Source organism: Petaurus breviceps, unplaced genomic scaffold (assembly GCF_028583685.1).
Source record: "Petaurus breviceps papuanus isolate PSGF00001 unplaced genomic scaffold, PetGlider_PUasm1.0 182, whole genome shotgun sequence".
Lineage (NCBI taxonomy): Eukaryota > Metazoa > Chordata > Mammalia > Diprotodontia > Petauridae > Petaurus > Petaurus breviceps.
In genome coordinates, this window is record NW_027185786.1 from 2,041,597 (window position 1) to 2,053,584 (window position 11,988).

Sequence of the window (11,988 nt, forward strand, 5' to 3'; positions counted from 1 at the left end):
TTTAAAATGGGGATAATAATAGCACCAGCCTCCCAGGGTTGTTGTGAGGATTGAATGGGACAATATTTGTAGAGGGCTTAGCACAGAGCCCAGTGCATCCTGAGTATTCAATGAATGCCTTTTCCTTCATCCATTCAATTATCTTTTCCCATGGTTTCATGAGTTCTTAGAAGCTGAGGACTCACCTTCTTGTGTAACCATCACCCCCATGACAATGCCCTGTGCACATCAGAAGACTCACTTAGCCCCTTTATCTGCACTCTGGACCTTTCCACTGGAGAAGTATAGATGCCCACACCAGCAGAAAGCAAAGAAAGCCAGTGGTTCCTTGCAAAAATAGATGTCCCTTTAATTATAATTGGTTTGGTTTTTTTTTTTTTTTGCATTTACATGGAAACAACTAATGCCCTACCCCTAGGGATGAAAAAAGGCAAAGAATTATGGGCCCTACATTTCTAAAGGGCACTTTGGTACAGGCATTCCAGGCCTCTGTTGACTCTGGCATTCCATTCTCCACAAATCCCCAGCTGGGCAAGAAGATGGGGCTGGGAAGCCCTTCTCTGACACATAGGTTGAGTGTTTTTAGAAGACCTGAGGATTTTCAGATTCTCCGAACTAATCTGAAAATATCTTCACCTTCCCAAGAATCAAGGTGGGGAGGAGCTGGACACAAGGAAGTCCAGGCTTCTCCCACAGACTGCTGGGGAGGAGAGCAGGCAGAATCATCACCAGACCGATGTATGGCAGGGCAAGCCCCTCCTGCCCCACCCAACCTCTTCAGTCCCCACGCAGGGGGCTTCTCTTGCTACCCACAAATGGAGGCATGAATGGGATGAGAGACCAGGGCAGTCAGGCATTCCTCTGTTCTGGTGCAATGTACTCCAGACCCAGGTGTGTGAAGATGTCTTCCTCTGAAGTAGCCGGTAAGGATTCCTTCTGAAATAGGGGAGCAGGGACAAAAATGGGCACAGGAACCATCAGGGTCTGAGTAGCAACTAAGTCCCCCAGGGGATGAAGAAGGCCCTGGGATCACTGAATTTAGAGGGGGGAGGGAGCCCAATAGTCATTATCTAAGCAGTCCTCCAAAAGGAAACATCACTACGAAGTACCCGGCCTCTGCAGGAGGGGAGAAGGGGAGCCCAGCAGGCAGCCCACTGCCTGCTTAGGACATCAGGCCTCAACTGGCCTCTTTGTGACTGATACCCATGGCTTCTGGGTCTGTCCTCGTGGGCCGAACAGAACATTCCTAATTATTCCTGTGTGGGACAGTTTTTTAACTACTAGAAGACAGAAAGACAGAGATGGATACATAGAAGATAGCACAGAAAAAGGAAGCTAAACAGACAGATGGACAGATAGATAGGATAGAAGGAGAGAGATGGATGGATAGGTAGATAGTGTAGAGGGAGATGGAAGGAGAGATACATAGCATAATATGGAGGAAGGCAGATAGACAATATAGAGGGAGATAGATGTATGAGTTATCTTGCCCCCAGTGTCTTCACCCACAATTCCTTCAAGTGCTTCTCACACGGCACAGACCGAAGGCCCACCATTCTGCACATTCCCCAGTCTATCCCATGTCCTTCCTAAACACCACCTCCCCCATCCCAGCTGTGACCCGCCCCTGCTGTCCTGGATGACCGGGCCAGGCTTGGAGATTAGTTCTTGTTTCAATGCAGGGCTTTCTCTGGGCTGGAGAGGGCATGGACTCTGTAAAGTGAAAGGTTTGGGGGAGGATCAGCCACCCAGACCCTAAAGCCCAAAGACCCTGGGGGGGAGTGGAGGGAGTTGTCTGTTTCCCTGATCAGCCGTGGGGGACCAGAGGATGTGCAGAGAGGCGGCTTCTCTGCCTTGCCATCCTTCTTCCTCAGCTCCTACCTTTTCTGGGTCATAGAGGCCGTGGCTGTTCAGCAGCAGCTGCTTCTCTGTTCGACTAAACCTTCGAAGTTCCCTCTGAAAATGCTGTGGAAAAGTGTGAGAAGCATTTGTTAAGCACTTACAGTGCTACTGGGTGGGCACTGTGCTGTTCACTAGGGATGCAAAGAAAGGCTTTAAAAGGTGGTTCCTACCCTCAAGGAGCAGCCAATCTGAGGGGAAGACAGCATGCCAAGAACTGTGTCAACAAGCTGCATCCTGGGTAATTAGGGAGAAATCACCAAGGATGGTGCCAGTGTATGAGGGGCTGGAAAAAGGCTTCCAGTAAAAGATGGGATTTAAGTTGGGATTTAAAGGAAGCTGGGGAGCTCAGGAGGTAACACAGAGGAGGGAGAGTGTCCCAGGTATGGGGGAGAGGCAGGCCAAGAGATGAGTGTCTCACTGGAGAAAGAGCCAGGAGGCCAGGGTAACTGGATCACAGGATAAAATTAAAGGAATCAGCATTTATTAAGCACATTTAAATCCAGCCTCAGACACTTCCTAGCTGTGTGACCCCAGGCAAGTCACTTCACCCTGTTTGCCTCAGTTTCCTCATCTGTAAAGTAAGTTGGGGAAGGAAAATGGCAAACCACTCCAGGATCTTCGCCAAGAAAACCCCAAATGGGGTCATAGGGAGTGAAACATGGCTGAAAAGATAAACAGCAAACCTGTGCTACGGTATGTGCCAGCCACTGTGCTAAATACTTTGCAAATATTGTTTATCTCAAAACAACCCTGGAAGGGCAGGTGCTACATTACACCACGATAGGTATGGCTGGGGAAACCGAGGCAGAAGTGAAGTGATCTGCCCAGGGTCACACCACAGCTAATGAGTCTTGGAGCCTGAAGTTGAACTCAGGTCATCCTGATGCCAGCCCCAGTGCTCTCTTCACATAGCCACCTAGCTGCCTCTGATTAGTGGTAGGGAGCCAGTGTGACTGGCAAGGCTGAAGGAGGCCCAACTGCTGAAAGGGCTTTTCATGCCAGATGGTTTTGTATTTATTCTTGGAGGCAACAGAGGAATTTATTGACTAGGGGCAGATGACATAATCAGGAATGGACAGGAGTGGGGGAGGCAGGAGGCAGCCAGCTTTCCCCTCGGTCATAAACAGCAGTCCAGGTGTGAGGTGATGGGGTCCACACTAGCATGGTGCCAGTGTCAGGAGAGAAGGTGGCGAATTTGAGAGAAGCTGCCAAGGCTTTGGAAACAGCTTGGGCATGGGAGGTGAGAGGGAGGAGTCCGGGATCACTCCGAGGCTGAGACAAAGGATGGGGCTACCCTCTGCAGTAATAGGGAAGTCTGTTGGGGACAGGGCTTAGGGGGAAAGTTACTGAGTTCTGTTTTGGACAGCTTGAGGTTAGATGTCTACTGGATGTCCAGTTTGAGGTGTCTGAAAGGGAGCCTGAGATGTGACTGGAGGTCAGTCAGGAGAGAGATCAGGGCTGGGTAAGTCAGTCTGAGAATAATGGAATCCACAGGAGCTGATGAAATCACAAAGGAAAGTTATACAGAGGGAGAAGAGAAGAGGGCCCAGGACAGGACCCTGAGGGACACCTATAGTTAGAAGGAAGGAGCGAGGTGGATGAGGATCCAGCAAAGGAGATGGAGGAGGAGAACAAGGGGGTGTGTGTTGGGGGGGGGATGTCCTGAAAACCTGGAGAGAAGAGAGCATCATGGAGGAGAGAGGAGAGTGATCAAAGGCTGCGGAGAGCTCAAGAAGAATGAGGATTATTAGAGATGGCTACCAATGACTGGTCAGTCTTGGGGTAGGAAGCCACAACCATCAGCCCTAGAATCATAGACTTAGAGACGGAAGGACCCTCATTTTACAGATGAGGAAACTGAGGCCCAGGGAGTGAAGTGGCTCCCCCAAAGTCCTTTAGTGTCTTCTTGTAAATATTCCCAACTCCAGGAAGCCGCCTCATTGTTACCTGGGAGCCAGTCCAGCCAAGTAGGGCAAAGGCAAACTGGCTGATAGGGGTTACCACAAGGTCCACTCTCACTGCTCTCCCATCCCCGGAGGGCTCTCTGGGACCCTCTCCAGTCTCCAGGTGGAAGGATGTAGGTGACTTTGGGAGCCAGAGAATGGAGAAACATCTCTCATAGGCATCCATGGTATTGTTCTGGGACGCCTTGTGGTCAAGGTCCTTGAGTTCTTGGTAATGGTTGCTTTGGGTGTGCTGGTACAGAACAAGACCCTGGGAGGAGTGGGCACCAGAGACTTAGAAATGGAAATAACCCTAGAAGTTATCTAGTTCAGCCCCTTCCCATCATAGGCATCAGAACCCAGAGAGAGGAAACTCAAGGGCCCACCAGAAGAGAGGCTTAGCTCTAAATCCAGGGCTCTGTATGGTACAACCCAACTGGGCACGTGCCAGAGGTAATGGCCCCTCCAGGGTCTGAGGGAGAAGGGAGCCTCCCGGGGATTTTACAGGGTCCATCGGCACCAGGATGGCTGCCATGTCTGTCTGCAGACCTCAAGTCAATATGGGAACTGGTAACAATTCCACTTACTGCTCAACAAAGGACTTTTAACAACAAAAGGGTCTGATCCAGTGCCTCGCACATTCCAAATACTTATTCCTGCTGAATGAATGGTAATAGTCTCATTTCATAGATGTAGAAATTCCAAGAGGTCAAGTGACTTGCCAAAGTCATACAGCCAGTCTGTGGCAGAGATAGAATCTGAATATAGGTCTTTTGAGCCCGAGATCTGTGTTCTTTGTACTTAACTAGAACCGTTTCGACATCCCACTGCTCCATGTCCCAGGAGAGACCTTTTGGCAGGCAGGTGGGGAGTGAGAGAGACTATGAGTCCAAATGATTGGCTAGAACCTCCCTCCCCGCCTCCCTCTCCCCAAATAACATAAGCACACACAATTATGTGTAGTAGCTCACTCTCTATAGGAAAAGTCTAGGAAATCCTGAGCTGGTCAAAGGGAGAGAGGGGAGGGTCTTTGGAATGGGGCCCCCCAGGGACCCTTCCTTTACCTGAAGAAGCCTCTGGTTTGGGGGAGGGGCCTCCTCCTTGGATTGGTGGTGGGATAGGAAGAGAAGAGAACAAGAAGGTGGAAGGGTAACTTTGGTCATCAGGACACCCAGCCCCTCTCACCTGGCTCTCCAGGTGGCTCATCACCTTGGGTATCAGTCCTGCTTCCTGCCCTTCTACAGGGTGGGTGATAAGGAAGTCCACATCATGACCTTGCAGCTTTCCCCTAAAGAGAAGGGTGGAGGCATTCTCCCCTTGTGTCCGAACATCCCTTTCCTCCTCCACATCTCCCATCCTTCCAATTCCAAAATCACTCCCCCACCCCAGCACTGGACCCCCCAGTTCTAGCTTCCTCATCACTTAGAAGGAAGCAGCACCCCCAATTTTGGCCAAGAGAGTAGTATGAGCAGCAAGCACCGCAGGGGTTACTCCAGGGCTCACTCTCCTGAAAAATCTGGGAACCCCTGAGCTGGTCAAAGGGAGGCAGGGCAGGGTGCTTGGAATGGGGCCCAGAGTCACTTCTTCTTACCTGCAAAAGCCACCTGTCATGGTCACGGTGGCACCGGGAAGCACTTGCCATACGGCCTCCTCCACGACCTGTTGGATGGCATCTGCCTCATGGCGCCAGACCGGACGGGTAAGGTCCTCAAAATAACGGATCCCTGCAGATGCCCGAACCTGGCTCAGCAAGGACCCCTGGGATCGAATTCTCAGCCCTTTCTGGCAATCCTGGCAGAGGCCACTCATAGCATACACCATGTCCCATCTCAGAGGCTAGAAAGCCCACATCCTCAGGGATCCTAAAACTCCAGTTTTTACCCAATGAACTATCAACAAGGGTACTGGGGCTCAGGGAGCTTGTTTAGCTTCCAGCTCAGACTCACTTTGTGGCTCTGAGCAAATTAGCAATGCTGTGTGCCTCCATTTTCCTATCTATAAAATGGGCCAAAGGATCACAGCTCTCAATGGAGGAGAGAGGAGTGTTTATGTCATTAGAACCATTAATGATGCCTTTCAGTACCATTTGTTTCTCTCATTTCCTGTTGACTAGCCATGAAATCCGCCACCAGTCCCCATGGAACTGGGTGGGGTGAAGGGGTGTGACAGAGCTGAGGGGAAGGATGGAGAAGCAAGGTCACAGGGTGGAGGGCAGAATAGGCCCACGGTCCAGACAGAGCCACCACCCACCAGGACAGAGGGGCCTCCTCCAGAGCCAGGGCCACTGAGGTCACTGCCCTCACCCTTCGGTACAGAGATGCGGAGGATAGGCCACTGGACTTGGAGTCAGGAAGGCCTAGGTTCAAATCTGGCTGCATTCTCTGGGTGAGTCCCTGAATCTCTCTGGGCCTCAGTTTCCTCATCTGTGAAATGGGATCCTCTAAGAGTCCTTCCCTTCTCTACATCTATGAGTCTGTGATGTCCAGTCACAGTCGATGCCCAGGAAGAGAGAGCTCACAAAAATCACACATGCTCTCAGCCATCGGGTCCAGGGCAGCGGGGTGACACCATAGCACATCTTCCTGACTCGTTTTCCTGAGTTCAAATCTGCCCTGAGACACTTAGTAGCTCTGTAACCCTGGGCAAATCACTGAACCCTGTTTGCCTCAGTTTCCTCATCTGTAAAATTCTTCAAAGATGAAGAAACTGGGGGTTCCCTCAGCCCACACCAAGCTCTCCTTTCTCTACACCCTTGTGCATCCAGCCCATGTGGAAACAGAATAGGAAGTCAACCATTTTTCCCTGCTGCTGGGTTTTCTGGTTAGTCCCAGGTTCCTTTTGGTCTCCCCAACTGGAGAAGGGCTGCCATGTTTGTAGGGCCTGGGATTTATGCCCTCCTCTCTCCATGGAGCAGAACTTTACCATTGCTAGAGAGGAACTCAAAAAGTCTTGTGATTCATTAAAATCCAATAAAAAATGCCAAAGGATACCGACTTGGATTTCTCATCTCCCAGATAGGTGGGAATTGAACAAATCTGAGTCTTCCTCTAGCAAGAAGCTAAGATCCTGGGCCCTCCTCTTCCCTCTCTGTTCTTCTCAGTGTCTTCCTCTATGCTGAGGAGTCCCTTTCTTCCATCTTAAGTCCTAATTTCTTTCCCAAGCTTGGGCCCTAGCACCAACTCCCCATAAGACATTTCCCATGTTCCATCGACATTTTGCATTCACTGCGGCCGCTGTTCTCCCCCACCAGCTGTAAATCCTTTGCCTACCTTCCTTATTTCTGTCAAAGGTGCCAGCATCCTTCAGGCCACCCAAGTTTATAATCTTGGAGTTTTACTCTCCCTCACACTCCGGATCCAGCAGAATGGAGGCACCTTGAAGGCAGGGGAGGCTTAGTTTGCTATTTGATATCTCCAGTGTCTGGTGCCCAGCAGGCTCACATTGGGTGACAGAACGACCTTCTGCAAATGACCTTCTAAGCCAAAAGCTAGAGACATTTCATCCCCCAGCCCCCTTGCAGGTGCAGATTCTGAGAAAACCACCAGGATCTATCTGTCTGAGGGAAATCACTGTTATCATTCCCATTTTACAGAAGAGGAAACTGAGGCAAACAGGTTAAATGACTTGCCCAGGGTCACAAAGCTAGTAAGTGACTGTGACTGGATTTGAACTCAGGCCTTCCTGACTCCTGGCTCTCCATACTTCCCAGCTGCCTCTAGGTAGTGACTCCGGAGCCAGAGGGTTTGAATCCCACTTATCTACTATTATTTAGCTGTGTGCCCTTGGGCACATTGCTTACTTGTCTAGGTTCCAGCGCCCATTTCTGTGAAATGCAGGGGGTGAGGAGGTGGCTTGGACTAGATGATGTTTGAGACCCCTGGCAACTCTAAAGTATACAGTCCCATCATCCTCACCTGCCTCTTGCTGCCGGTTCAGTTTTCTGGTCTGTCCTTGGAGATCAGCCAGGGTCCTGAGCCCCTCCCGGTACCACCTGTCAGCGGTCTTCACCCCAACTCCAAAGATCTGGGTAAAGAGCTGGTAGGGGGAATTCACAAAGATAAAGTAGATCTTAGAAAATAACCATTACAGTCATAATAGGTGTGTATGTTTGTGTAGACACACACATATATTATAGAAACATTCATATACACATAAACATTTATATTTATATGTGTGCATATATACATACATACATTTATATTTAATATATACATATCTATCTATACACATACACACGCATACATACACACAGTGTCCCCAAAATCTTAGCAAACTTTCTAGCTTTCATAAGCTTAAATAATATCTAATAATTTAATAGATAGTAAAGCTTAAAAGTTCACTAAGATTTTGGGGACCTTTTATTTTTTTTGTATACGTATTTTGTTTTAGTTTAAAAGACTTCTGGGACACTGTGGTGTTTGTGCTTGTGTGTGCGTGTGCGACACACATACATGACAAAGGTACCCAATCAGTCTTTAAGAACAGACAAGGAGGGATCTGCTATTCGGACAGCATCAGTGCCTCTGGCATTGTGAGCTCCCTCCCCCAATGGTAACTTTGTAGATTTGTCCCAGGGAATTGCTGGAGATTAGGAAGGATAAATCACCTGGTGAAGAAACAAGTTGACTGACCTTTATTAAGAGCTGACTGTCTGGTTGGCTAGGTGGTGCAGTGAATAGAGCACTGGCCCTGGAGTCAGGAGGACCTGAGTTCAAATCCGGCCTCAGACACTTAACACAAAAACTAGCCATGTGACCTTGGGCAAATCACTTAACCCTAATTTCCCTCCAAAAAGCAACAACAACAAAAAGCTGACTGTCTACACAGGGCACAGTGCTAATGAGCATTGGAGATACAAAAAAGGGCGAAAACAGCTCCTACTCAAGGAGCTCACATTCAAATGGAGTAGACAATATGCAAAGAGCTTAGTACACATGAGATACAGATGGTGAAAATGGAAGGTGGTCTCTGGGATAAGACATAAGCATTGGGGAATGAGGAAAGGCTTCTTAGAGTGAAAAGGCATCAAAGGAGTCAGAATTTGAACTCGGGTCTTCCTGATCCCAGTATTTGATTCATTATATCACCTATCCTGTCTCTGTACTATTTAATAAATCAGGAGAATTTATTTGAAAAATTATTAAATTATTTTATTAAAAATTATTAAAATTAATTTATTAAAGGAATTCTAGCTTATAACAACCTGAGAAGAAAACTAATAGGTGACTGGTGGAAGAATGGAAATAAAATCTAGAATCAGGCCAGGTGACAGGAAAAGTATTCAAAGCAGGATGTGGTTCTTTAAGAATAATATCCAGAGTATGGAAGCTCACTTAGAATGACCTGAGAGGCTGGAGAAGAAAGCCTAGGACAACAAATGGGGGTGGCTTTTAAAAGCAATACTGGGAGAAGATCCAAGTTGATAAATATTTATTAAGCACCTACTATGTGCCAGGCACTGGGCTAAGTGCTGGGGACACAAGAGTCAGTGGGAAGATGATGGCAAAGAGAAGGAACTCTACTCCACTTGTATTGTGCTTTTTTCTCTGCCAAGCTCTTTCTCCTCACTCCACTCACCTTCATTGTCTTGTATCTCTCTGATTGTTTCACTCTTTCAACTTCACTAGAAACTCCATGTTCCAACAGTTCCTGTGGAAACAAAAAGGGACCAATTGGTGAAAGGTTAAGCCTGATAATAGAAAAGTTGGATGGAGCATCAGATTGGGCAGAGTCAAGATGGCGGAGTAGAAAGAGGACCTCCACACGGCTCCGGCTCCTACCACCTCCAATTCATGTAGATGGGGACTCTGAACAAACTTTGGAACTGCAGAACCCACAAAATGACACAAAGAAGCTAACCTCCCGCTGAGGACATCCCAGCAGGACAGCAAGAATCGGCCAGTGCGGCGTTCTGGGAGCTGACCCCAACCCAAGTGAACCAGAGGTTTTAGCCTCAGGGCGGGCCTGACCAGCCACCAGCTGGAGGGACTCCAGATCACCAGCAGCTGTGGCGGTCCAGAACTATCAACACATAGATGCTAAGAACAAAGTGAGAGGTCAGTGCAGTCTGGACTTTGGGATCCAGTAGTTGGGAGTGGGTTGGCTTTTTCCCCCAGAGTGAGAAGCTTCTGAGGCGCTGTGGCCCAGCCGCCCCAATGTGGCAGCTTCAGCTCCTGGCCTGCAGATTGTAGGGTGACCAAGTGACCAGTCTGAGGGGTAATTGCTATTGCTTTAACCTGCTTGGATCTGGATTACAGTCTAGGGTGGAGGTCCTGGGGTCTGTGACCAGCTTGCCAGAGCATATGGAGGCTTCAAAGAGGGCACCCAACTAATACCTCTGGCAGCTGAGAAAACCCCAGCACTTGGGACGAAGCTCTCCTGTCTGGCGGCAGAGTCCTACTGCGGCAAAAAGCCCAGGGGTCAAGTAATTGAGTGGCAACATGAGCAGGCAAAGGAAGCAAACCAAGCAAAGCAATCCAACATTAGACTCCTATTTTGGGGACAAAAAGGATCAAAGCATGAAAACGGAGGAAGACAGTGAAGTCAGATCTCCTGCACCAAAAGCTTCCAAGAAAAATATGAGCTGGTTACAGACCACAGAGGACCTTAAGAAGCAGATAAGAGAAGTGGAGGAAAAATTGGGAAGAGAAATGAGAACAATGCAAGAAAATTATGGAATGAGAGTCAACAGCCTGACTGAGGAAAATAACATCTTAAAAAATAGACTAACTTAAATGGCAAAAGGGGCTCAAAAAGGCAGGAGAAGAATTCCTTAAAAAGCCGAATTTGCCAGATGGAAAAAGAATCTCAAAAGCTCACTGAGGAGAATCATTCCTTCAGAATTAGATTGGAGCAAATGGAAGCTAGTGACTTTATGGGAAATCAAGATGCTGTTAAACAGATCTAAACAAATGAAAGAATAGAAGGCAATGTGAAATATCTCATGGGAAAAACCACTGACCTGGAAAATAGATCCAGGAGAGATAATTGAAAAATTATTGGACTACCTGAAAGCCATGATCAAAGAAAGAACCTAGAAATCATCCCCCAAGAAATTCTCAAGGAAAATTGACCTGATGTTTTTAGAACCAGAGGGCAAAATAGAGGTTGAAAGAATCTACCAATCACCTCCTGGAAAATATCCCAAAAAGAAAACTCCTAGGAATATTATAGCCAGGTTCTGAAATTCCCAGATCAAGGAGAGAATATTACAAGCAGCCAGGAAGAAACAATTTGAATATTGTGGAAACACAATCAGGATAACCCAGGATCTGGCAGCTGCTACACTGGGGGATCAAAGGGCTTGGAATATGATATTCCGGAGGTCAAAGGAGCTGGGATTAAAACCAAGAATCACCTACCCAGCAAAACTGAGTATCATGTTTTATGGGAAAATATGATCATTCAGTGGAATAGAGGGCTTTCAAGCATTCTTGCTGAAAAAAACAGAGCTGAATAGAAAATTTGACATTCAGATACAAGAAGCAAGAGAAGCATGAGAAGATAAACAGGGAAAAGAAATCATAAGGAACTTATCAAAATTGAACTATTAACATTCCTACATGGAAAAACAATAATTGTAACTGAGGAAACTTTTCTCAGTATGAAAATAGTTGAAGGGAATAGAAATATATATATATATATGTCTATATCAGAGGATATATGGGTATATGAATACATATGTGAATGTGTGTATATATGTTTACAGGTATACATAGATAGAGGGCACAGGACCAATTTAATAGGAAGGGATGATACTTAAAAGGTGAAATTAAGAGGTGAGAGAGGAATATAATGAGAGGAGATTGGGAGACAGAATGGGGTAAACTATCTCATATAGAAGAGGCAAGGGAAAATGGTTACAACGGAGGGGAAGAATAGGAAGGCAAAAGGGAATGGGTCAACCTCATTCTCATTGAATTTGGCCTGGGGAGGGAATAACATAACACACTCAATAGGGTATCTCACCCCATAGGAGCATGGGGGGGAAGGGGATAAGAGGGGGGATGATGGAAGGGAGAGCAGGCTGGGGGGGAGGGAAGTTGGAAGCACCCAGTTTTGAAAAGGGACGGGATCAAAGTAGAGAATAGAACAAGGGCAGGGTGGAATAGGAGGGAAATATAGTCAGTCTTTTACAATATAT

The 11,988-nt window shown here is 47.5% G+C and overlaps 1 protein-coding gene across 2 annotated transcripts in view; it reads right to left on the minus strand.

Annotated features, from left to right (window-relative positions):
* Positions 1-324: 324 nt before the first annotated feature.
* The window catches only part of POLM (DNA polymerase mu), a 17,662-nt gene continuing 5,998 nt past the window's right edge, over positions 325-11,988 (minus strand). The window contains exons 5-11 of one of the 2 annotated variants that reach the window (XM_069087569.1): positions 9,423-9,494; positions 7,760-7,880; positions 5,437-5,569; positions 5,031-5,133; positions 3,850-4,116; positions 1,882-1,965; positions 325-936 (exon numbers count right to left, since the gene is read on the minus strand). In XM_069087569.1, coding sequence (XP_068943670.1) covers positions 850-936; positions 1,882-1,965; positions 3,850-4,116; positions 5,031-5,133; positions 5,437-5,569; positions 7,760-7,880; positions 9,423-9,494 — 867 coding nt within the window. In that variant the 3' untranslated portion in view covers positions 325-849. The remainder of the gene's footprint in view (positions 937-1,881; positions 1,966-3,849; positions 4,117-5,030; positions 5,134-5,436; positions 5,570-7,759; positions 7,881-9,422; positions 9,495-11,988) is intronic. The other variant, XM_069087570.1, reaches the window with a different exon arrangement.